This window comes from Sciurus vulgaris, assembly GCF_902686455.1.
Source record: "Sciurus vulgaris genome assembly, chromosome: 11".
NCBI classification, from domain to species: Eukaryota; Metazoa; Chordata; class Mammalia; order Rodentia; family Sciuridae; genus Sciurus; species Sciurus vulgaris.
In genome coordinates, this window is record NC_136472.1 from 63,909,607 (window position 1) to 63,936,678 (window position 27,072).

Sequence of the window (27,072 nt, forward strand, 5' to 3'; positions counted from 1 at the left end):
CCACAGTCTGGAATATTTCCTGAACCTTCTGGTTTAGATATCTTTCTGCCCCACAAGGGAACCCATTTTATTCATCAGAAGTGCCAGGTTCATGGTTTGGTACATAATTAAACTAAAAGACTGTTAAACAAATGAATAAAGGCAGTAAGAAATAAGGGAGGTTTTGTAGTGGATGAAAAGGCTGACTTAAAAAGTTTCATGAAATGAGTTGTTTTAATCTGTTTCTTCAGAGGTTTTTGACTGATGGGGATGACATCAGAAATTTTCTGGAAATAAGAAAGATGCTAGGTAAGTAGCAGATCACCCAGATTGGATGGAGCATTGGTAAGACTAGGTCATGCAAAGCCTTGAAGTCCTAGGCGTTTAACTGTTGTTCTGAAGATGTTGGGGAGTTATTGAAAGATTTTTAAGCTGGGGAGAGAGATAACTAGTTCTGTATTTTAGTATTATCACCTTTGGCTGCAGAAGGAATATGGACGCGAGGGGGCAAGAGTGGAATTTAGAAGACGCGGCAGGGAGGAAATCAATGGTATGGTTTAGGGGTTGGGGGATAAGTGGTGTTGTCCGTGGGGATGGAGAGAAGGGAAAAAACTGCCAGATGTTTAGGCCGTAGCATACACAGAACTCCGTGACAGATGGGCGTGGGGAATAAGGAAGAAGGACTTTGCAGTTAGTACAAACGCGAGGGTGAGGATACACTTTAGAGTGAACTAAACCACGCAGGAGCTGCAGGGCAGGTCGGTCTCGCGCACCTTGACCCTCGCGTGACGCCGTCCGCGTAGCCCGCGGTTTGGTCCGGGAACGACGCGAACGACGCGAGCGCCGCGGTTCCGGTTCCGGTTCCAGCTGTGACTGGAATCTGCACCTGCGGCCACGGGGGGCAGGCCACAGGGAAGCTGCCATGGCGTACTCCACAGTGCAGAGAGTGGCCCTGGCCTCGGGGCTCGTCCTGGCTGTGTCGCTGCTACTGCCCAAGGCCTTCCTGTCTCGTGGAAAGCGGCAGGAGCCGCCGCCGACTCCCGAAGGTAAGAGCCAGCCACTTCTCCGCAAGCCGCCCGGCGCCCAAAGCCCGTACCTAGAGCGCTGCTTGAGCGAGGTGACGCTGGGAGTCTCCGGCCTTCGCCTCGATATCCGCCAAACCCTTCAGAGAGGGCAGGCAAGGCGGCGTTTGGGCGGTTTCCCGGGCAGATCCACCTGTCCCTGGGTCCCCCCGCGGTTCTTCCACAGGAGCGTCTAGGAAGGCATACATGCCCAGACCCCTCTCGGTGACCTCGCACACCGTAGTTTGCTTGCAGACCTTCCGTCTTTCACTCTGGCTTGCTCAGCTCAATTTATCATCATCTGTTCACGCGCTTTGTTTGGGTCCATAGGGTTTCCTTTAGGGTTTGTGTGCTTTGTCGTCCTTTTGTGGAAAATAAAGTCAGTTGGAATCGGTGTGGTTAACAGTAATTTGTCGTGTAGTTTTTAACTTGATGTTGAGCGCTCCTTTTGTGCTTTTAAAGATATTACTTGGAGATTTTTAATAACTCGAGTTTCACTTCCTGAAATACAAACTACTCCATCTCCCTTGCGTAAATATGTTAATCCTTTTTTATTGGCGTGATAGTGAAGTTTAAAAATCCGTGTTTTTGAATGCATTTGGGGGCATCTACAGAATCAACGTAAAGGCGTATATACTCTGAAGGCTGGGAGAAGGAACCCAAACAAGTCTCCTTAGGTCATAAAGTTCTGCTGGTAACTTTTTCCTGTAAATCATCCCTGTAACAACCTTGAGAGGTGATTTTAAAGTCTCTTAACGCTTTCTCTAATGTTCAGCTCGTTGACTTGCTGGACAGCTCCTTTTGAACTGTAATCCTTTTCCCTCTAATTTGTGCTTTTTGATTGTAGTTGCATCTTCCTGTGTGCATCGGATTACAAATACTATACGTGCATAACACCAGGCTCCAGGGGTGAAGGGCAGATTGAACACATTATTTTGTTAACAGAATCATTTTAATAGTCTTTATGCTTATAAGACTATATGCTTAGACTAGACTTCTGAAACATCTTTCATATTTGATATTTTTTGTGTCTTATTGCAAACTTCAAAAGGTTTTACTCACTGTATCCAGTAACACTGTCTGCTTTGAAGAAGAGTAAATTCATGATGATTCTGAGCAGTGAAGATTCTTCTGAAATAATTATTTTATTGGATGAATTCCCATTATGGTGAATTATCTTGAACAAGTACTGTTGCATGTGAGTGGGAAACACTTTTCTGAATGTAGTAGAGTCCAGAGTGGAAATGAGACATAGCTTCTTCCCTTAGGAACTCGAAGTACTGGTATTCAATGTTCTCACCTTAGGATCTTTGCACTTTCTGTTCTTTTTATTCCTGAAGTAAGCTGTTCCCTCAACTTGCTTCTCATCATTCAAGTTTCTGCTCAGATGTAACCTCTTTAGAGAAATCTTCCCTGATGACCTCAGATAAAGTAACTCTCTTTCCTATTCTATTATGCCTTTTTCTTCCATGATAGCACATAATATGTGAGATTAAAATTTCTTATTTGTTTTTTGTTTTTTCCTTCTAGAATGGAACCTTCACAAGGGCAGAGGTTTTATCTTACTCATTTACTGTTAGCATCTGACATATAATGGAAAGTCAATAAGAACTTCTAAATGAATCTGTTTAAGATTGTGAAGCTACTAGTATTGTCAGTTCTCGTTTTATATTTCAAGTTACTGAAGTATAATAGTCTAGGCAAAAAATTACCTTGAATGATACATCCAGGTAACTGAGGGTGCTGACTAAAAATCCCTCCCCTAGTACATTGACATTTTTAAAGCAATGAATCCCAATTATTTTTGTACATAAAATCCAATGAAAGCTGTATATTTTCTGTCTAGAAAAATATGCATATCCTACGTACACTCAAAACTTTAGTATCAATTCAGAGAATTCACAGATCTGGAAATCTTGCTTTGAAGAAACGGGCAGTTCTAATTATTTGGAAATTCTTAAAATTTGTTTCATTGTACTTCCAATTTTGTCTGCTGTGCGTAAAAAAAAAAAACACAATCCCCCTCCTACATGAGTCTTTAAGAATGTTTTAATGAATATTTATGATGTATTCTATCACATAGTACACACACAGTGTACATGCATTGTGCATTTCAAGAAAAAAGAGGCAAATCCCTACCTCAAGGAACCTAAAGTGAGTATAGGAAAACAGACATAGCATTAATTCAGGTCTGCATGGGGAACAATGAAGGCACATGTATGTAAAGATTAGGTTTTTTTTTGGTTTTAACAAAAGTCTGATCAAGGAGGAAAGTTTTTTTTAACGTTCTTGAGATCTAATTCACATATGCAATTTGCCTAAAGTGTATAATTCAGTAGTTTTTAGTATATTCACAGAATTGTGCAGCCATCATCATCATCGGTTTTAGAACATTTCATCATCCCCAAAGATTTCCTATATCTTTTGGCCATAGTTCCCCAACTTCTCTGTCCTTCTTTCTTCAGCCCTGAGCAACCACTAATCTACTTTCTGTCTCTGTTGATTTGCCTATGATATTTTGTGACTGACTTTTTAAACCTAGCTAAATGTTTTCAAGATTGATCAGTGTAGCTAGCATATATTGGTATCTCATTACCTCTGACTGAATAATATTCCTTTGTGTGCATACGCCACATTTTATCCATTGGACATTTTATCCATTCGTGATGGACATTTGTTTTTTACCTTTTAGCAATTATGAATAATGTTGCTATTGTTTTATGAATTCATATGTGAACTTATGTTTTCATTTCTCTTGGGTGTATACATTTGTTTTGTGAGCATTCCAGTGTGACTGGAACTAAGATTAGAATTTCTGGGAGATATGATTACTCTATGTTTAACCTTTTGAGGAGCTGCTAGACTATTTTATCAAAGTAGCTTCACCATTTTGTATTTCTACCAGCTGTATATGCAGGTTCACATCTTACCAATTATAGGGACCTAGAGTGAATTGAGTGCAGCCATCCTGTCTTAACTTCCATGATTGTCCCTGAGTAACCCTGAACACTTTCTCCCACATAGTTTCCAGGCATACTATAAATAAATAAAACCATTAGGATGATACGCAAAAGTTCATGACCAGAATCTGGTATTGTTGGCATGAGAATATGCCTGACATTTTTTATATTAGTTTGAGATAAATCAGGTATATTCCAGCATAGATGAAGTCACTTTTGTCTTTACCTTTATAGAAACCCTCTTCCTTCAACTCAAATCATGGGGACTTACTGGTCTTGTTGCTGCCCTTGATTGTACTTTGGTCAAGTCTCAGATGGCCCTCTTTTTAGTCTTGATCTGTCTTTAATCTCATAGCTCCTTACAGCTGTTTTTCATATGTGAGGGTCAGGCTTTTCCAGAACAACATTCATTATCTGTCTTTTTAAATTATAGCCATCCTAATGAGTATGAAATATTGTTTCATTATGCTTTTATTTGTATTTCTCTAATGATTAATGACATTAAGCATCTTCTTGCATGTTTATTTGTTTTTTCGTGTCTTTGGAGAAAAATCTACTCAAGTCATTTGTCCCTTTTTAAAAATTGTGTTACTTGTCTTTTTATTGTTGAGTTGTATGAGTGCTTTATATAGTCTAGATACTAGTCCATTATTAGGTGTGATTTTCATGTATTTTTTCCCACTCAGTCTTCACTGTCTGGACAGTGTCTTTTGAAGAGGAAAGTTTTACATTTTGATTACACTTAATTTATTTATTCCTTTCTTTTGTCAGTTCTTTTAGTATCTTTTTTTTTTTTTTTTTTTTTTTTTTTTGCAGTACTGGGGATCAAACTCAGGGCCTTGTGCTTGCGAGGCAAGCACTCTACCAGCTGAGCTATCTCCCCAGCCCTTAGTGTCATATCTAAGACAAATAAATCATTGTCAAATCCAAGATCATGAATATTTATGTTTTCAAGTTTTGTAGTTTATACTTCTGCATTTAAGTCTTTGAGCCTGTTAGTTTTGTATATGATGTAAGAGTTCAGCTTCATGTGTATCATACAGTTGTTCCAGCACCATTTGTTGATATTCTTTTACCATTGAATTGTTTGAGTATCCTTGTTGAAATTCAGTTGACTGTAAATGTGAAATTTTATATCTGGACACTTAGTTCTGTTCCATTAATCTATATATTTATCCTTACACCAATACTATACCATCTTAATTTTTTAAGCTTTGTAGTGCGTTTTGAAATGATAAAGTATGAGTCTTTCAATTTTGTTCTTCAAGATGATTTTCACTATTTTGGGTCCTGTGACCCAGCATTTCAGTGTTAATTTTAGGATTATCTTGTTGCTTTCTGGGACGGGAGGTAGGGGATGAAAAAGAAAAAAAGAAAAGCCAGCTGGGTTTTTGATTGATTGTGTTGAATCAGTTTGTAGATATTGCCATCTTACCAATATTAAATCTTTCAATCTATGAACACAGTATTTCTTTTTATTTATTTAGGTCTTTAATTCTTCTTTCAAAGAAGTTTTAGTTTTCATCTTTGTTAAATATATTCTGAAGTGTTTTATTCATTTGATATTATTATAAATTGAATTGTTTTCTTAATTTTATTTTCTGATTGTTCCTTACTATTATATAGAAACATAACTAATTTTTGTGTATTGATATTATATTCTGCCACATTGCTGAACTTATTCTTTGATCATGATCATGTTGTCTGCAAATACAGTTTTACTTCTTTCTTTTCAATCTTCATGCCTTTTATTTCTAGAACCTCCAGTATAATGTTGAATGGAAGTAGTAAGTGCAAACATTCTGTCTTGTTTCTAATCTTAAGAGGAAAGTTTTCATAGCATTAAGTATACTGTTATGGGGGGGTTATAGCTGCCCTTTATTGGTTGAGGAAATTTGAATTTTGTCAAATGCTTTTTCTGTAGAAAATTTTGTCAAATGTTTTTCCTGTGGTCATCTGTGGGATGATTATCTGACTTTTTTCCTTTATCCTATTGATATGGCATATTACATCAACAGGTTTTTAGACATTAAACCAATCTTTATTTCCTTGGTTATATTGAGGAGGCAACTCTTAAAGTGCTTTTTGAAATCATCCAGGTAAAGAAGGGCATTCCAGACAGAACAAAACAACAGAGACTTGAAGTAGCCTTAGAGTTGTGAGAACTGAGACCAAAGAAGTTGACAGGGGCCAAATTGTGAAGTTTTTTCCTTTTTTTTTTTCTATCATAGTTAAGGCATTTGGATTTCATTCTAAAGGCAGAGGAGACTGTCAAAAGTAATAAGTAGGAGAGAAATATTCAATCTCATTTTAGAAAGGACAACCTGGCAGCAGAGTAGAGGCTGTATCAGGATTTCTACTGGAAGGTTATGGTAGTAGTCTAGATGAGGCACCATGAGCATCTCTAAGTCAGTGTTATTGAGCTCCTCAATTAGTATGCTCATGATAAGTGACAGAAAATTCAGTTTGAGTTGCCTTAAGACAGAAAGGGGATTTATTGTTTTGTGTAAATGAAAATATCCTATGTTAAAACTGTGTGGTGTGGTTAGATCCAGAAATTATCTCCTCAAGGCCCCAACCCTATTTTCTGTGTCTTTGTCACTTCTGGGTTCCTTCTCAAGTTGGCTCCATCCTCTTGTTGCTGTCTCAGGCAATCAGCAGTGGTTCCAACAGTTCCACACATTACCTCCTCATGTTCCACTGTCCATAGAGAGTCTCTTTTCCTTTAAATCTTCCTTCATTCTACCTATACTCCATCACCTGATTATTCCAGCAAACATATCCATTCATTTTAATTGCTCGAATTAAGTTACTTGCAGTGCTGTGGGTAGAAAGAATATACTGATTAACTCACTCCAGAATTTAGAGTACTTATCAAAGGAAAATACAGATACTGGAACAAGAGAAGCTATCTGTATTGGTTGGAAGGAAGAAAACAATTTTAAGAGGTATTTTAAAATAGAAGTGAAAGATGAGGGAGAAGGAAGCATTATGAGCTTTTATTAGGCTTAGGTGAGTAGATAGATGGTGATATCTGTCACCAAAATAGAATGGAGGAAAAGTTGATTAAAGGGGAAAGACTGAGTTCAGGAATTTGAAGACTAATATTATACCACCTTCTTCAATCTTTTTTCCTGTTAACATCCCTAGTTCCCTCACCCATTCCTCATGATATAGTTGTGAATAGCTGAGTATACCCCTCTTAGAAGGGACTTCTAGAATTGCAAATAATAGCAAATGTAAGGCAATTCTCTCATGAAATAACATTCTATTTTTTCCTCCATGCTCCTTTTAAAAAATTCTGTACTTAATGCTTCCTGGAGGTTGCTTTAGATTTTTGGCATTTGCTGACTTTGCCGTAATTTATATTAGAATTCTGACCCATTTTAATAGGATCTGCTCATCTAGATTTTGTCTATTTTTTGTACTATTCATTTGATATTTTGAAGTTTCTTTATAAAGTTTCCTTGTATTTAATCTTTTTTAGATCTGGCCCAAAATTCTAGCCTCTTGGAATTTTTTCAGAGCATCTGTTGTTACATTCAGTTTCGTTTACCATCTGAGGAAGTAGGACAGAAAATAAATAAAAGGTGAAAAAGTAATAAAAGTCAAGGAAATACAACTTTACCGCATACCTTTCCTCCCCAAGTCACTCTCCAAGTTAGTTCTTCTCCCAGGCCTGTCAGTCCCAAATATCTGGAACATCTATAAATCTTAAGAGTCACTGTAAATTCACTTATGAAAATTACCTCGTATGCTATTAGTTAGCCCATACAGTAAATAGATTAAACAAAATGAGATAATGATACTTTAAGAACCTATAATATAGGGTGCTTTCCATTGTTATCTACTGTTCACATAAGGGAGACCATCAGCCTAAGGATCCTGAGAATTCATCATAAACCATTTTGTGATCACCAGACTGATGTCATCCCCACATACCTTCCTCATAGTCACCCCTTACCAAGTTTCCTTTAAAAATAGAGCCTTAGAGCCTCAAAACATCTCTTACTCTTGAGATGGCACTTATTCTCCCTTGAGTGTATCTTTGCTTTCCTAAATAAATCTCCATCTGTCTCTCTAACTGCTGTGTCCTTAAATTCATTTCTGTAATGTTTGTCAGGAACTCTACTCCTCCTGAGTTAAGGTTCCTCTCTCTGGGATCTCCTCCAATCTACTATAGTGACACATTTTTCTCACCTGTATGCCATTCTTTTTTATTAATTTTTTACTTCAATTGATTATACATGACAGTAGAATGCATTTTGACACATTGTACACAAATGGAGCATGACTTCTCATTCCTTTGACTGTACTTGTGTTGAGTCACACCAGTAATCATACACATATATAGGGTAATAATGTCTGTCTCATTCTACTGTCCTTCCATCTCCACCACCCACCCCTCACCCCACTCCCCTCTGCACAGTCCAAAGTTCCTTCATTCTTCCTTACTATTGATTTTTTTAAAATAATGTTTTGTTAAAGACATTTTTGAACATAAGCAAAAGTGTAGAGAACAGTAAAATGAATACCCTGCTTCACCTTTGATTATGATCAGCATGCCTTCTTAATAGGTCATTCAGATTATTTTTAAAAAGTATGAGTTATTTGAAATTGCTTTGGGGGTCATACCAGTCTACCCATTGAAACTTGTTTTTTTTTTTTTTTTGTTCTTTTTGTGTGTGTGTGTGTGATGGAACTAGGCATTGAACCCTTGCCCATACTAGGCAAGCACCAAGCTACATTCCCAGCCCCCACCCCCCTTTTTATTTTTATTTTTGAGACAGGGTCTCACTAAGTGCTGAAGGCTGGCCTTGAACTTACTGTTTTCTTGCCTCAGCCTTTTAAGTAGCTGGGATTATAAGTGTGTGCCACCACACCAGTTTTCATTGAAACTTTTTGTGTAGCCATTCAGCCAGTTAGTCATTTGATTTCTGTATTCCATCTTCTTCTGTCTCTGTATTCTGCCTGCTTTCCCTTTTTCCCCTTTAGAGCTGGGGTATTGTGGCACATACCTATAATCCCAACAACTTGGAGCTGAGGCAGGAAGATCACAAGGTCAAGACTAGCCTCAGCAACTTACACCCTGTCTCAAAATAAAAAATAAACAGGGATGGGGATGTAGCTTAGTGGTAGAGCTCTCCTGGATTCAATTCCCAGTGCCACAAAAAAAAAAAAAAAAAAAAACCCAAACCAAAAACAAACAAACAAAAAAAAACAACCATAGCAATTCTGTTAAAGCATAAGTCAATTTATGGCTTATCTCTCCTGAAAACCTTCCAGTATTTTCCTCGATCACTCAGATGAAAGAATAACCTTTATGTGACCTAAAAGCCTGTAAGTAATCCTCTTCCCAGTTCCTTTTACCTTTCTTTCTTTTGCTTTGTCCACACTGGCTGCCTCCTTGCTGTTTCTTGAATATGCATGCTCCTTCCTCAGAGCCTTTGCATTTACTGTTTCTTCTGCCTGAAATGCTCTACTTTGGATATCCATATATCTTTTCCTTCATATTCTTACCTCTTCACTGAAATGATGTACTTTAATCAGCTTTTTCACTGCTGTGACTAAAAGACCTAACCAAAACAATTGTAGAGGAGAAAAAGTTTATTTAAGGGCTCATGGTATCAGAGGTCTCAATCCATAGACAGCTGGCTGCATTCCTCAGGGCTCCAGGTGAGGCAGGAGCAACATTGGCAGAGTGTGGCAGAGGGAAGCAGCTCACATGGTGATCAGAAAGCAGAGAGACAAAGACTCCACTTGACAGATACAAATATATACTCCAAAGCCATGCCCCTAATGCCCCGCCTCCTCTAGCTATACCCTACCTGCCTTCAGTTACCACTCAATTAATCCCATTAGGTGATTAATTCACCAATTGGGTTAAGGCTTTCACAACCCAATCCTTTCCCTTCTGAACCCTCTTACATTGTCTCACATGTGAACTTTTGGGGGACACCTCATATCCAAATCATAACATGACATCTCCTGACATCTTCTCTGTGTTCTCTAGCTAAAATCTTAACTTCCTCCAAAATGCCCTATACTTTCTCTCTGCTTTTTCTCCTTAGTATTTATAAATATCTTTGTTGTCTCTTTTCCCACTTGCATCTTTAAGACAATAAATATTTATTGAACAAATGAAAGAATGAGTGAATTAATGATTACTGACTGCTGGAGAATCATAGCTTCCACTATTAGCATTTGTAAGCCATTACCTTATTATTATTATATTCTTTATGGTTACATAAATTATGTATCCATCTGATAGACTGCTATAAATTCTGTAAATTATATTTGTGAAGAGTTTTAAATGACATGGGAACATGGTATGATACAAGTGGAAAGTAAAGATATATGTTCATTAGAAATATGTCAGCATTTTAACAGCAATTTCAGGATCATGGAATTATGGGGAGTTGTTATTTTTTACATATTTCTTTACTTTATCAAATGTTTATAGGTTGCCTCTATTGACTTACAATGTCCCTGAAGATTTCTATATATATCCCCTCTTAGCCTTCAGTAGGCTGAAGTCTTGAAGGAAGTTGATAATGCGGTGCTCCACAAGGAAGCTGCCTCTCTAGGAGTGGTGGCCTTCAGGTGGGGTATATTCCCTGCTAGTGGGCAGAGGTGCCTCCACTTGTTGACCAATGGTCATCCAAAGGGCAACTAGACTGCGGGCTGAGGCAAGGCCTGTTTGGGCCTGTGTCTCTGGTTTTACCGTCCTTGTGGGGAAATCTCACCCGGCAGCGAAGACTCACCCGGTGGGGAGGTCTCGTTGTGTCAGTTTCCTTCCTAGAGGTTCCCCTCAATTTACAGCTACCGCCTGGGCTGGGCTGCCTTCCTCTTTAAAGTTCCCAGGGGCCCGGCCCTACCTCCTGGGCCAGGGAGCCTCACCCTTTGCAGATGAATCTCCTTAGGCTGCCCCTCCTCAGAGAATCTGCCCGCAGTCCTGGAACCTTCGCTGCGCCCCTAAGTGTGACTCTGTGGGGCTCTTCCACCAAGAAGCCTCCTAGATCCTGGGACCCTGCTGTGCACCTAATCGCTACCCTCCCTGTTCCTCCTCCTCCTCCAGATAACCCCCTGGGTGTTCAGGAGCGGTCGCTTTAAGTCCAAACAACTCACCACTCGCCTTCTCCTCTGAGCAGCCGCCTGGAGCTCTAATGCAGTCACTGCGGGTCCAAATGACCCGCCGCGCTCCTCCTCCTACTCCTCCTACTCCTCCGGGCAGGCCCTGGTGTTCAGAAGTGGTCTGAGTCCAAACAGCTCGCCGCGCCGCTTCTCCTCTGGCAACTGCCTGTAGCTCTGGTGTAGTCACTCTGAATCCAAGCGGTCGCGCTCCTCTTCCTCCTCCTCGTCCTCAGGGCAGGCCCCGGGGTTCAGAAGCGGTAGCTCTGAGTCCAAACAGCTCGCCAGGCGGCTTCTCCTCTGGCAACCGCCTGTAGCTCTGGTATAGCCACTCCGAATCCAAGCGGCCACGCTCCTCCTCCTCCTCCTGCTCAGGGCAGGCCCTGGTGTTCTGAGTCCACACAGCTCTCCTCGCCGCTCCTCCCCTGGGCAGCCACCAGAGCCCCAGTGGTTGCTTCGAGTCCCAGCGCTGTGCTGAGCTGCCTCCTCTCCAATGCTCCCAGTTGTCCAAGTTCACAGCTCCAGCAGGGATAGGGGCGTCTCGCTGGCAGCTCTACTTCACAAAGTTCCCTGCGTTCGGGGACTACCGTCCCGTCCCATCCGGGACCCCTCCCCAATGGGAGAGACTCACCTGGCTGCTTTGAGTTGGTCCCAAGCCTCTCAATATCTCCTCTTTTGAATCCTGAGTCCTGGAGCAACATGAAATGCAGCCACCCTCTAGGCCGCCATCTTGAAACCTCCTCAGATGTTTATAGGTATGCATTTATTTTATAATCAGAATAAAAATACTGTCTCTTCCCTCTCATATCCACTCCATTCCCCCAAGTGGAAGAATCCTTTTTGAAATCTAGTGAAGAGCTACAACATATGTTTACTTCTCCATAGTTGGTAGAGTCTACCATCTACTTTATACAAACTGGAATGATAGGTATATGTTTTTTAGACTTTTAAAACTTCTCTTTTTACTAACATAGGCTCTTAAAATTTTTTTTAAACTTTATTTACTTATTTATTTATTTATTTAATGTGGTGCTGAGATCGAACCCAGTGCCTTACACATACTTGGCAAGTGGTCTACCACTGAGCCACAACCCCAGCCCAAAATTTTAAGTTCAGTGACTGTATTTGTAAATTTTCCCAGTTAGTAGAAATTATTTAGTGAATAGACTTGAATTTATCTCCTCTAGGACTTTTTTTTTCCCTTAGGGTTGACAATTCTCCCCTATTTAACTCATAGTCATCGCCTTTAATAGAGGGTATAGAGGTAAGGACTAAGAAGTTCTGCTTTCTCAGCATTATATTTTTTCATGGGTCAAATTGAACTTTCGCTCTGAAATCACTAAAATACCTCTTTTACTTTTACTGGTCTTTTTTGAAAATCTTAGTTTATTTTGGACCTTGGCCGCCTCATGTAGCTCTTCTAAGTCTTAACACTCTTTTGTGTTGATGATGTGTTTTTTATTCAACTTTTTCTGTCCTTTTACTAGAATTATCTGTACATCTTTTTCCACCCACACTCTTTCCTATCTGCCTGAGAATTTTTGAAATACCCAATTAGAAGTGCATTTTATGAGTTTCCCTCTTAAGAGTTTTTTGCCATGTGTGTCTTGTTTTCAACACTTAACTCTGCCTCCCCAGGCCGTATACCACACAACTCCTACTTTTGTTGCTACAGATACTAAGAAGGCATGGTGTTATTCTCTTAAAGTCCTCCTTTCATTTCATCAACCATTTTCTTTGCTCAGAATAGTAGTTCCTCTGCTTACTTACTGTACATACCCACAGTGGAATATAAATATGTCAGCATGCTAAGTCAGAAACTCACCACTTGTTCCATGGTTAGCTGAATGAGACTTTGAATGGGTACCAGGATAGGAGGTCTTCCAAGGTGACAGTATGCTGCATTTATGTTACAGTTGGCTTCCGGAGAGTCCTGTCCACCACCTGCACTGGTCTGGGAGCCTTTTGTGCTCCCATAATCACTTATCTTGGCATCCCTCCTGCTGACCCTGCCTGCTCATGTTTTCCAGTGAGCACCTCACTTTGAACACTTAGAGTTCCTTACTTGCCACTTTCTGGTGGTTTTGTTCCCCTGTCATAGCTCATACTCTTTGGTTAACATGTTATCAAGTGAGTCCTGCATTCCTGAGTCTTGATCTCTCTGAGCTATGGAAATACATAGACACTTGTATTTGTGTTCATACATATTAACACACATGTACATACATCTTTGTTGTCTTAAATTAACTCCCTATATATTGGCCTATAAGTGCCTGAGAACAAACATATTATTTTGGTGCCTTAACATTTCTTTTCTCCTAGTGAAGCATCAGATCTACTCTGAAGGAATGTTTAAAGGAGAAAGAGATTAGAAAATTATTTTGATTTCAAAAGTTCGTTTTCCTCTTTATGTATTATGAAAATGAAGTGAAAACAATGGGAGTCAATTTGAGAGGTTGTGAATACATGTAAATTAGGCATTTTTTCAAAAGAATGGGTATGGAGCCCTTTGATCAGTCATCCCCATTGCCAGTTTCTGTTCCAGATATTGCAAAATTTAAAACTAGCAGCATAATGAAGCACAACAAACAACAACAAAACAACTATGTTTAGCCCTGCAAGGCTGGATCTTGAGGCGACAGTATGATTCATCCAGTCCAGTTCAACAAATACAACATACAAGACCCAAAGTATGCCCTATGGGGGAAACCCAAATATAATTAAAACACTAAACTTTTATTCAAGAAGTACTTAGTTTGTTTTGTCCTCTGGCTGAACACTACTAGGAACATACCTATAGTTGCACAATTTGGGTTTAGTATTTGTTGCAGTAAGGGAAAATGTACACCATTGAGAACCATGGGGCATTTCAGTAAGGCAGTGTTAGGGAAAACCTTATAAGATTTAGGCTTGTTAGGTGAGTTTGAGAAAGATTAGGGCTTTCCTTTGAATTGGAAGCTGTCAGGAAATGGACCAAATTCTGTCACTGGTTCTTTTTATGCTTTTTATTAGTGCATTATAGTTATCCATAATAGTTGGGTTCATTTTGACATAATCATACATGCATGGAATTTAATTTGCTGTTTCACTCCCTGGTGCCATCTCTTTCTGTTCCCTCCTCCATCCACCTCTTCTCCTTCCTCTGCCTGGGAAGTGGGACAGGAAATGGGAGAAAATGTGGAATGCATTTGACAAAATTACTCTACGTGCATGTATAAATATACTGCCGTGAATTCCAGTTTTATGTGTATCTATAAAGCACCAGTTAAAAATAAATAAATAAATAAATAAATAAAAGGAAGACCAATAAAGGATGAGTATCTTTTTTATCAATTTTTTTTTATTTTTAAAAAAAAAATTTTCATACATGTATATAGGTTAATAATGTCTGTCTCATTCTACCGTTCATCCCATCCCCACCGCCCCATCCCTCCCCTCACTCTCTTCTGCATAATCCAAAGTTCCTTCATTCTTCCCTACCCACTCCCCACTATGGATCAGCATCTGCTTATCAGAGAAAACATTCAGCCTTTGGTTTTCTGGGATGGCTTATTCACTTAGCATGATATTCTGTAGTTTCACTCTTTACCTGCAAATGCCATAATTTAATTTTTCTTTAAGTCTGAGTAATATTCCATTGTGTATATATACCACATTCATCTATGGAAGGTCATCTAGGTAGGTTCCATAGTTTAGCTATTGTGAATTGAGCTGCTGTAAGCATTGATGTGGATGTGTCATTGTTGTATGCTGATTTTAGGTCCTTTTGGTGTAAACTGAGGAGTTGGATAGCTGGGTCAAATGGTGGTTTCATTCCACATTTCTCAGGAATCTCCATACTGCTATCCAAAGTGGTTGCACCAATCTGCAGTTCAATGAACAATGTATAAATATGGCTATTTCCCCACATCCTCGCCAACACTTACTTTTGTTTGTATTCTTGTTTGTAGTTTTGATTTGCATTTCTCTAATTGCAAGACATGATGAACAAACATTTTTTCATGTTTGTTGATTGATTGTGTTTCTTCTGTGAAGTATCTGTTCAGTTCCTTAGCCATTTATTGATTGGATTATTTGGGTTTTTTGGTGTTTTTTGAGTGCTTTATATATCCTGGAGATTAGTGCTCTATCTGAGGTGTGTGTGGTAAAGATTTTTTCCCATTCTGTAGGCTCTCTCTTCACATTATTGACTGTTTTTCTTTGCTGAGAAGCTTTTTTAGTTTGAATCCATCCCATTTTTTTGATTCTTGATTTTACTTCTTGTGCTTTAGGGGTCTTGTTAAAGAAGTCAGGTTCTAAGTTGCCTTAATGAAGATGTGGGCCTACTTTTCTTCTGTTAGGCACAGGTTCTGTTTTCTAGTGCCTAAGAATTTGATCTACTTTGAGTTGATTTTTGTGTAGGGTGAGAGAGGTTTAATTTCACTTTGTTACATATGGATTTCCAGTTTTCCCAGCACTATTTGTTAAATAGGCTATCTTTTCTCCAATGTATATTTTTGGCACTTATGTCTACTATAAGATAATTGTATTTGTGTGGATTTGTCTCTGTGTCTTCTATTTTGTACCATTGATCTACATGTCTATTTTGGTGCCAATACCATGCCATTTTTCTTACTATTGCTCTGTAGTATAGTTTAAGGTCTGATAGTGTGATGCCTCCTGCTTCACTCTTCTTACTAAGGATTGCCTGGGCTATTCTGGGTTTCGTATTTTAAATGAATTTCACGATTGCTTTTTCTATGAATAACATTCTATGAAGAATGTCATTGGGATTTCAATGAGAATTTCATTGAATCTGTAGAAAACTTTTGGTAGTATGGCCATTTTGACAATATTAATTCTGCCTATCCAAGAGCATGGTGGTTCTTTCCATCTTCTAAGATTCAATTCTTTATTTAGTGTTCTGTAGTTTTCATTGTTGAGGTCATTCACCTCTTTTGTTAGATTGATTCCCAAGTGTTTTATTTTTTTTTTTTTGTGGCTATTTTGAATGGGATAGTTTTCCTATTGCAGTGGATTTGTCACTTATGTATAGAAATGCATTTGTTTTATGGGTATTGATTTTATATCCTGCTACTTTGCTGAATTCATTTATGAGTTCTAGAAGTTTTCTGGTGGAATTTTTTGGACCTTCTAAATATAGAATCTTGTCATCAGCAAATAGTGATAGTTTGAGTTCTTCTTTTCCTATTCATATCCCTTTAATTTCTTTCATCTATCTCATTGCTCGGGCTAGGGTTTCAAGGGCGATGTTGAATAGAAATGGAGAAAGAGGGTATGCCTGTCTTCTTCCAGTTTTTAGTGGGAACGCTTTCAATTTTTCCCCATTTAGAATGATGTTGGCCATGGGCTTAGCATAGATAGCTTTTTACAATGTTGAGGTATGTTCCTACTATCCCCAGTTTTTCTGGTTTTTGGAACATGAAGAGGTGCTGTATTTTGTCAAATGCTTTCTCTGCATCTACTGAGATAATCATATGATTCTTGTCCTTAAAATCTTTTGATGTGATGTATTACGTTTATTGATTTCCATATGTTGAACCAACCTTGCATTCCAGTGATGAACCCCACTTGATCATGGTGCATATCTTTTAATATGTTTTTGTATGTGATTTGTGCTGGGGTCAAGCCCTAGTAGGGGGTTGGAGGTCCTAGGTGGATGGGAGGCGTCAGTGTGGTGGAGAAACAGCACACAGAGACACCAAGTGTTCTGAGGCTGAATCTGAATCTTTATTTTTCTGCCAGCCTTTTTATAGATATTTTTCTTTAGTAATGATTCTATCATTTTATGGCTAGTTTGAAACAAGAAAAACCTTCAAAAGTACAATCTATGCTTCTTCTCAAAGTACACATTCTCTCTGTATGACAGCCCAGACCAAAACAACCTTATTTCCCAGCTAGATTAAAACAACCTTGTCTCCTAGCTAAACTGAGGGCACCATGATCTGCCAGCCTTCAACCTTCAGAACAAACACATCAGTAGATTTTCTGAGAAACCACCCCACCACAAACTCCAGTGTTTAACAATGAAAAGTTTTGACTATTATTAAAGGGCAAAGAAATCAACTTATAGTTACTATTTAGTCTATTATAATTTCATATAATGGCATACTACAATCTTATTCTGATTCTCAAGAATTAGACTAAACATAGGAAAAGCACAAATTATATTTATGACTAACCTAAATGTTTTTATTAGGTACAGTACCTCTAGTATCAACTATTAAAACTAGAAAGCAACAAAAGCTAAACACTGCATCCAAGCTCAGAGGAATGTCTCTTTATCCATCTATTATTATACTAAAGCAATCCATAGGCTCCTTTAAACTCAAGCACAGCCACAATTGTTTATTTTCATATATTTATCTATGTATTACTGCTAATTTTCTTTGTGCACTATTTTGTGTCCCAATACAGTAAAACCTTCCCAATGTTTTCCAATAAGTTCTAATGATATATTGATTATTATATTAAAAAGCAACTACACATGGAGACTTGCCACACTATGGCCCCCAAGAGGGAGTATGATCAACAGAACCGTGTCAATGTTGAGTCCTCTATTCCAACAGAAACCATGTCGAATGTCAGAGTGGCAGGAAATAGATGGGGCAGATTTGCCAGAATTTTATTGAGAATTTTTGTGTCTATGTTCATGGTGGATATTTGTCTGAAATTTTCTTTCCTTGATGTGTCTTTGTCTGGTTTTGGTATGAGGGTGATACTAGCTTCATAGAATGAGTTTGGAAAGGTTCCCTCCTTTCCTTTTCTCTTTCATGGAATAATTTGGGGAGTATTGGTGGTTAAGTCTTCTTTGAAGGGTCTCATAGAATTCGGCTAAAAATCTATGTAGGCTTGGACTTCTGTTGGTTGGTAGGCTTCTGATGGTGTCCTTCTATTTCATTGCTTGAAATTGATCTGTTTAAATGTGTGTATGTCCTCCCACATCAGTTTGGGTAGATCATGTCTCTAGAAATCTGTTGATGTCTTCAAGTTTTTCTATTTTATTTGAGTATAATTTTCAAAGTAGTTTCTAATTATCTTCTGAATTCAGTAGTATCTGTCATGCTATTTCCTTTTTCATCACAAATTTTAGTAATTGTTCTTTCTCTTTCTCTTTCTTAGTGTGGGTTTTATCAGTTTATTTACTTTTTCAAAGAACCAACTGTATGTTGTCAAGTTTTGAATTGTTCCTTTTGTTTCAATTTCATTGATTTCACTTCTGATTTTAATTAATTTCCTGTCTTCTGCTTTTGGTGTTGATTTGTTCTTTTTCTAGTGCTTTGAGAGGTAACATTAGGCCTTCATAGCATCTCAGAGATTTTGATATGTCATATTAGTGTTCTCATTTACCTGTAAGTATTTTTTAAATTTCTTCATCTTCTTTTTTTTTTTGTTTTGCAGTGCTGGAATTGAACCCAGGGCCTTTTGCTTGTGAGGCAACACTCTATCAACTGAGCTATCTCCCCAGCCCCTTGATTTCTTCTTTTATCTATTCATCATTCAGTAGCATGCTATTTAATCTCCAGGATGGAACCCCTGCTAGTTTATGCAGTCTGTGTGAGTGATATGCTTTTTCCCAATCCTTTCACCTTAGTCTGTGGGGGTCATTTCTTAGAAGGTATAATCTCTTGAAGACAGCATATTGTTGGGTCTCTGTTTTCAATCCAATCTGCCAATCTTTGTCTTTTGGTGGATTTAGGCCATTAACAGTCAGGGGTTATTATTGAATTATAATTTGTATTTCCAGTCATTTTGGTTATTTTCAGTTTTTAACTTGACTTGTTTCTTCTTGGTTGGCCTTTCCATTAGTGTAGTTCCTCCCTGTGTTGGTTTTGATTGTGTTTTTTCATTTTCTCCTCATGGAATATTTTGCTGAGAATGTTCTGTAGTGTAGGCTTTCCAGTTGTGAATTCTATCTATTAACTTTTGTTATCATGGAAGGTTTTATTTCATCTTCAAAACTGAAGCTTAATTTTGCTGGATATAAAATTCTCGGTTGGCATCCATTTCCTTTCAGAGCTTGATATATGTATTCTGGCACCATCCTGGCATTGAGGGTCTGGGTTGAGAAATCACCTGAGATCCAAATTGGTTTCCCCCTGTATATAATTGATTTTTCCTCTTGCAGCCTTTAAAATTCTATCCTTATTCTGTATGTTAGTCCATCTTATCATAGTGTGCCTTGGTATATGTCCTGCTGTATTTTTGTACATTTGGGGTTCTGTAAGCCTCCTTGTAGTTGATTTTCCATTTCATTCTTTAGATTTGGGAAGTTTTCTGATATCTGTCATTGTAAAGATTGTGCATTCCTTTGTTTTGTATCTCCACGCCTTCCTCTGTTCTTATAAATCTTAAATTTGGTCTTTCATGTTATCCCATGTTTCTTGGAAGTTCTGTTCCATGGTTTTCTTTCCATCTTCTCTGTGTGCTCAACTTTATTTTCAAGAATATATATTTTGTCTTCATCATCTGAGGTTCTGTCTTTCAAGTGGTCTAGTCTGTTAGTGATACTTTCCACTGAATTTTTTAATCTGGTTTATTGTTTCCTTCATTTGGAGGATCTCTCTTTGATTCTTTTTATAATCTCTGCCTCTGTATTGAAGTGGTCTTTCATTTCTTATATTTTCTCTCTATACCATCCTTTATTTGAAGATCAATTTTCTAACTATGTCCTTCACTGACATTTTTTCTACTGTGTTGCCTGTGGATTCTGTTGTTGGAACATATTGGTTTGTTTGAGGCACTTTGTTCTCTTGCTTTTTCATGTTGTTTGTGTCTCTTCCCATCTAGTGGTGTAGAGCTGAGTCAATACAAATTCTACCCTGTAGTCTTATAGTGTCCCTGAAGGCTTCCAGTACCTCACCTTTGGGTAATGTGACAATGAACTCCCAGGCAACAGTGGGCAGCAGGTGATTGCCATTGGGTCTGTAGGCTAATGGTGGATGATCAGCGAGTTGATGTCGGGTGGTGGGTGATGGTAGGTGAAAGGTGGGCGATGGGCAGGCAAGAGGCAGGCAGTTGGGAATGGCAAGTGAAAGGGTGGCAGTTAGTGAGTGATGCACACTCATAAACAGTTGATATGCTGGCAGACAGCAGGTGATGGAGGTAACAGTAGGGGATCCTTGGGCAGTGCATTGCAGAGAATAGAATTTCCTCTGCTTGATCTGGAGTTATGGAGTGATAAGGAATGTACCTCCCTCTTGTCTGCCATCTTGGATTCTCAAGGATGAGTATCTTAATACAGTTTGTATTAAGGGAGGACAGACTAGAAAAGGCTAAAGCTGTAACTGATGAATAAATAACTGTCACTCATTATTTAGCACTGGGGGATGGTTGGTTGATTTTGTGGCCTGGACAGTAATTCATGTTTTTCTGCATTCACACAGAGCATTCTCTCTCTCTCTCTCTCTCTAATCTATCATGTCACAGAATGGCCCTTTTTGATTTTGATTTTTGATGCTTAGAAATTGCTTATGTATAACAGGAGGACACGACAACATAGTTCTGAGTGCCAAGTCTCCTCATGGCACAGAAGTTGATATTATCAGGCTAGTTTTGGGGTATCAGAGGCTGCTTTTCTTATCCTCATGAGGTTTTATAGATTTTAGTCAGTACCAAATAAAAATGGATAGAAACAGTACTTAGTGAAAGGTGTTCTGTTTTTGTTTCCCATCCATTCAAGTAGAGGCTATTAGAATATAGTTCCACATCTTAATAAGGCCAACGTGGTAAGTACAATTAAAGAGGTTCAAGCAGGGGGTTTAAGAGTATGGAGGTGGCCTGAGAAAATTCTTTTGATGGTGGGTACAGTATTTACCCTTTGAAAAAATGGGCTGAATTTAGATATGTTAAGTTGGAGAGAAAAGCACAACCACTAGGGTATAAGCATAGTCTTAGAGGGAAGGAGGCACAGTGCATGCTGAAAAGCCTTATTTTACTGAATCAGTGGTATGTAATGGAAACATATTGTAAAGAGCTGTTCTCGGGTTATGTTAGGGAATTCAGTTGTTCAGGTTTCAGTTTTTAGGGAAGGAAAACCAGAATTGTCAATTATTTACTTTATGTACTGGATGCATGGTATACAGGAATCGATCTACTCTGTAATCTTTGTAACAACTCTGAAAAGTAATGTGTACATTTTACAGATAGTGAAAATAAACTCTGGAAAGATTAATATAACCTCTACTTAAATAGTTGGAGGCACAGCTAGGATCTTAACCAATAACTAACTGAAAAGATTGTTATTCTCCATCTTCTGCCTCCATTCTGCAACATAACTTCTTGCTGTGTTAGTGGAAATCATTTAAAGCCTTTGATCAGAGAAATGACAAGACCAGTTGGTATATGCTTGAAGAACAGTGATAAGTGATATATACTGAGTCCATGAGCCAAGCCCTGTGCTAAGTAACTTAGATATATGATTATCTCTCTTAGTAATATATTGAGTGAAATGGTTGTTGGGAGGTTGATAAAAGATTAAAAATCAACAGACAACCAAGTGAGTTAGGTAGAAGAGGCATATGAGATGGGGCCCTTGGAGGAAACTGGTGAGAAAGAGGCAGTCAGGCTTTCATCCTGGCATCTACCTTAAGTAATGAGGAATTAAATACAGACTGTACAACTTCTTCAGTGTTAGGAAGAACCTCTGTATCTTAAGTACCTGGTCCATTAAGACCTTTCTTGAACTGTGGTAATCAGAAATATGAACACATTCAGTTCTTTATTGATTTATTTGCCCCATTAAGATCTTTTTGGAACTGTGGTAATCAGAAACATAAACACATCAAGTTTTCTATTGATTTATTTGGCCCAAGAATGAAATGCTGCAGAGGGTTTAAAGTTGCTTTTAGAAAGCTCTTTTGTTAACCGCTAGAGGTGGTTATTAACAAGGGAAAGTAGATCTTTACTATGTTAAATCCATTAAATTTTTGGTCAAGCTTAGCGCGATACAGTGGTGCACACCTATAATCCGCAGGAGGTTGAGGCAGGAGGATTGCAAGTTCCAGGCCAGTCTGGGCAACTTAGACCCTTAGCAACTTAACCAGATCCGTCTCAGAATTTAAAAAGGGACCGAGGGATATAGCTCAGAGGTAAAGTGCCCTGAGTTCAATCCCCAGAACCAAAAAAAAGAAAAAAAACAAGTTGTTGGTTGAAACCTTCAATGATAAGTTAATTAAATTTTAAGAATTAAATAAATCAAAATATGGGGAAAAGCCTTCAATAAACGATTGGGATTTAGTCAGTTCCACTTTATAGACTACTTGAGCACCTATAGAGGTAGTCACACAGCTGTTTTCTACTCTGGAAAATCTACAGATTTTAATATTCCAGTATCTTTATTCAGATTGTTTTATCTGGTTTTTTAAAAGCAAACTAAAACCCCACAAATCCTGTTCATAATGTAGCTATCAGGTAAAACATAATATGAAAAATTGAAAATAATCTAAATGTTCATCACCTGAAGAGTAGGTAAATAAATTGCAAAATGGTCATAGAATGAGATGCTATCTAACAGTTTGAATGAATGAACCAAACCTTTACATATCAACATGGATCCATTTCTGAACCAAAATATGATCCCCATCTAGAAAAAAAAGGCAAAATAAAAAAGAAGGGACTTGCAGAAGCATGAAATATAGTATGATAGGTACTGTGATATGAAATTTTTTTTAAAAAAATTAAATAGAATATACACATCCTAAATTGGTTATTTTAACAATTTTTAGATATAAAGTTTTAGGGGCATTAAATATACTGTTGTACAGTTATAACCACCCCCCATTTTTTAACAAAGTTTTAAACCTTTTAAGACATTATTTATTGTTTATGGGATATATATTTACATGACAAAGTCTAAAAGCACATTCTAATGCAGTCATGTGCTGCATAAGGACATTTTAGTTTGTGACCAACCACATAGACAATAGCAGTCCATAAAATCATATTTTCCAGTGATGTCATAACCATCTTAATTCATGCAAGTGCACTATGATGTTCATGCAACAAAAAAATGACTAATAGTACATTTTTTCAGAATATATTCCCACATGACTATAATGAGCACCAAACTCAGAATTATTTCTATCTCAGAGAGGAGGGTGAGGGCAAAATATAACAAGAGGTTTCAGTTAAATCTTGGAGGTGAATATGCAAGTATTTGGTGTATTATCATCTGTACTTTTGTATGCCTGTATGTTTTGCATAACTAAAATGTTTTCCTTTTAAAAAGGTGCAGTAGAAGTTTCCAAATGTTTTATTGTCATTGTCTTCTAAAACATTTTGGACCATACGTACTGTAAGAAACAGTGATACCAAGATCTCAGAGTGTAAGGTTGCTCTCTACTGAGCCAGTTAACCTTTACAAAAAGAAAAATCTCTTCCACTTTCAGCCTTCTGACCCCAACATACTGTCTCAGGTGTACTCTGACAGTTGGCAGAGTTCGTAGGTCTCAAGCCTAAAGAAAACAAATCCACACAATAATGAATTTCATAAGAGAATAAGTCTACAAAGAAAAACATAGGAAGAGAGTGGGTTTTGGAAGGTGAAAATAAGTCTCACTTTTAGATTTGAGGTGATAAACAGAAAAAAAAACACATATAAATTATTGGGGTTTAAGAAAACTTGCTTCAGGGAAAGTCCAAACTAGAACTAGACAATTTTGGAAATTTTTTTTAAAAAATAATTTTTAGTGTAGATGAGCATAATACCTTTGTTTATTAATTTTTTTTTTATTTTGTTGTGCTGAGAATTGAACCCAGTGCCTCACAGGTGCTAGGCAAGCACTCTTTCACTGAGCTACAACCCCAGCCTGACATTTTGGAAATTATAATAGATTCTACTTTTAAGAATAAATGAGTTTGCCATGGAAATCAAAGGGAGATCAGTAGGGGAAAAAGACAAAGGAGTTGGAGATGGGGAGGGAGTAGTATATGTCATTTCCACATATAATGATAGGATTCATTGTTAAGTATTTGTACATGCACATAATATATCAATATAATTTGGCCAATATCACTCCCCAGCACTTCACCCCTTCCTCCCCATCTTCTACCCCTTCGTTCCTTTTCTCTACAGATCTCCCTTTGATTTTTTTGAGATTCCTCCCCACCCTTCCTTTTCCTTTTTCCTAACTTCCATATATGAGAGAAAGCATATGACCCTTGACCTTCTGAGTTTGGCTTATTCCTGCAAATGATATAATTTTATTTTTTGTATGTGACTGAATAAAACTCCATTGTGTATATACCACATTTTCTTTATCCATTTATCTATTGATGGATATTTTGGTTGGTTCTGTAATTTGGCTATTGTTAATTGTGCTGCTGTAAACATGGATATGCATGTATCACTATAGCATGATGACTTTCATTCTTTAGAATAAATACCAAGAGGTGGTATAGCTAGGTCATATGGTGGTTCCATGCCTAGTCTTTTGAGGAACCTCTATACTGATTTCCATATTAGTTGTACTAATTTACACTCCCACCAACAGTGTAGAAATATTCCTTTTTCTCTGCATCCTCTCCAGCATTTATTATTGTTTTTATTCTTGATTACTGCCATTTTGACTGAATTGAGAAATCCAGTGTAGCATTTCTAATGACTTTGAACATTTTTTCATTGATTTGTTGACCATTATCTTTCTTCTTTTGCAAAGTGTCTGTTTAATTCATTTGCCCATTTGTTAATTGAGTTATTTGATTTTTTGGTGAGGTGCTTTTGAGTTCTTTATATAGTCTAGATTTAATACTCTATCATAAGAATAGTTAGCAAATATTTTTTTTCATTCTGTAGGTTCCGTGTTTACATTCCTAATTGTTTCCTTTGCTGTGCAGAAACTTTTTAATTTGATGCTAACCCATTTATTCTTTCTTGGCATTATTTCCTGAGCTTTATATTGCACGTGCCTAAAGACTGAAATGCTGACCTATATTTTCTTCTAGGAGTTGCATAGTTTCTGTTCTAATTCCTAGGTCTTTCATCCATTTTGAGTTGATTTTTGTGCAGGGTAAGAGATAAGGATCTAGTTTCATTCTTCCACATATTGATAACCAGTTTTCCCAGCACCATTTGTTAAAAGTCTATTTTTTCTATAGTGTATGTTTTTGGCACCTTTGTCAGGGATCTGTCAAGCACTTTAGATGTGTGAGTTTGTTTCTGTGTCTTCTATTCTGTAACACTGGTCTTTGTGTCTGTTTCTATGTCAGTACCATACAGTTTTGTTACTATAGCTCTGTAGTTTAATTTGAAGTCAGGTATTGTGATGCCTTCAGCATTGCTTCCTTGGCTTTGAATTGCTTTGACTCTTCTGGATCTTTTATTCCTCCAAATGAATTTTAGGACTTTGTCTAGTTTTGTGAAGGATGTCTTTAGTATTTTCATGGGATTGCATTGAACCTTTATATTGCTTTTGGTTGTATGGCCATCTAAACAATATTAATTCTGCCTGTCCATGAACATGGAAAGTCTTCTGAGTCGTCTTTGATTTTTCTTCAGTGTTCTTCTGTGGTTTTCATTGTAGAGCTTGTTTACCTCCTTGGTTAGATTTATTAGTAGGTATTTTATTTCATTGAAGCTATTGTGAATGGAATTGTTTTTCTAATTTTTTTTTTCCTTAGGAGATTATTCTTGGTGTATTGGAAAGCTATTGATTTTTGTATGTTGATTTTTTAATCTGTTACTTTGCCAAATTTGTTTATTAGTTCTAGCAATCTTTTGGAGGAGTTTTTTGATATTCTATGTATAGGATCATATAATCTGCAAATAGTGATAGACTTCTTCCTGTCCTATTTTTAATCCCTTTTATTCCTTTTCTTGCTTAATTGCTAATGATTAGAATTTCTAGCATTATCTTAAATAGGAATGATGAGAGTAGACATCCTTGTCTTGTCCCAGTTTAAAAGGAAATGCTTTCATTTTTTTCTCATTTACTATAAGGTTAGCTTTGGGTTTTTCATATTTAGTCTTTATGATGTTGAGGTAGGTTTCTTCTATCCCTAGTTTCTTTAGTGTTTTATCATGAGTGGGTGTTGAATTTTTTCAAAGGCCTTCTCTGCACCTATTGAGATGACTGGGATTTTTGTCCTTAATTCTATTCACGTGATGATTACATTTATTGATCCTTGCATCTCTGAAATGAAAACAACTTGGTCGTGGTATACAATCTTCTTAATATGTTGTTGAACATGATTTGTTAATGTTTTATTAAGTATTTTGCATCTAACTTCATCAGGGATATTGGGCTGTAGTTTTCTTTCTTTGAGGTGTTCTTTGTAATAGACTATTTTTCTTTTTGCCAGACCCTAGGTTAATCCCCATCAAGTACCTTTCACATTTTGCCAATTTCCTGATCAATGTTCTGTGGTATCAGATTCATACTTCACACAAGTTAGCATTTAAATTTCTTTGCACTCTTTCAATCTTCACTTCCCTCTCTTCCTGTTACTACCCTAAATGAAGCTAAAGTAATTTGGTAGTTAACCCTATTTATTGGCTTCTTTGTTCTCAGTCTCCTTATCATGTACTCTTCTTTCCTCCTGGTGTTCCTTTGCTTCTCTGCTGGCCTTAATCTCTCATTCCCTTCAATGACAGACCTAATTTGACTCTCTTTTTTTAATGTTACATTTTTGCATCCTTTCAGCATTTAAACATTTAGTTTGTCTAGTAATAAAATCCATGGCACCCTGTTCTTGATGCTGGTCTTTTTTTGGACATACTGATTTTTATGTCATCATTCCATGTGAGAACAATTATTTATATATATTTTATGGATCTCTTCCTTTCCTACCTGTGGCAGAATCTTGAACATAATAGGTATTCATTAAATCATCATGGCCGAGAGATCTAGAAAAGTTTTTGAAGAGATGTGTAATGTTTAGCATCATCATTATTTTTCAGTTTTAAAAATATAAAGTTATGACTTTTATGTCATTATCTGGTT

At 37.5% G+C, this 27,072-nt stretch overlaps 1 protein-coding gene across 1 annotated transcript in view; it reads left to right on the forward strand.

The window, feature by feature from the left end:
- Positions 1 to 789: 789 nt before the first annotated feature.
- Positions 790 to 27,072, forward strand: part of RIC3 (RIC3 acetylcholine receptor chaperone) — a 64,467-nt gene continuing 38,184 nt past the window's right edge. Inside the window, 1 exon segment of the mRNA XM_079105772.1 lies at positions 790 to 1,025. Within this exon segment, the coding sequence (XP_078961898.1) occupies positions 902 to 1,025 (124 nt within the window). The 5' untranslated portion in view covers positions 790 to 901.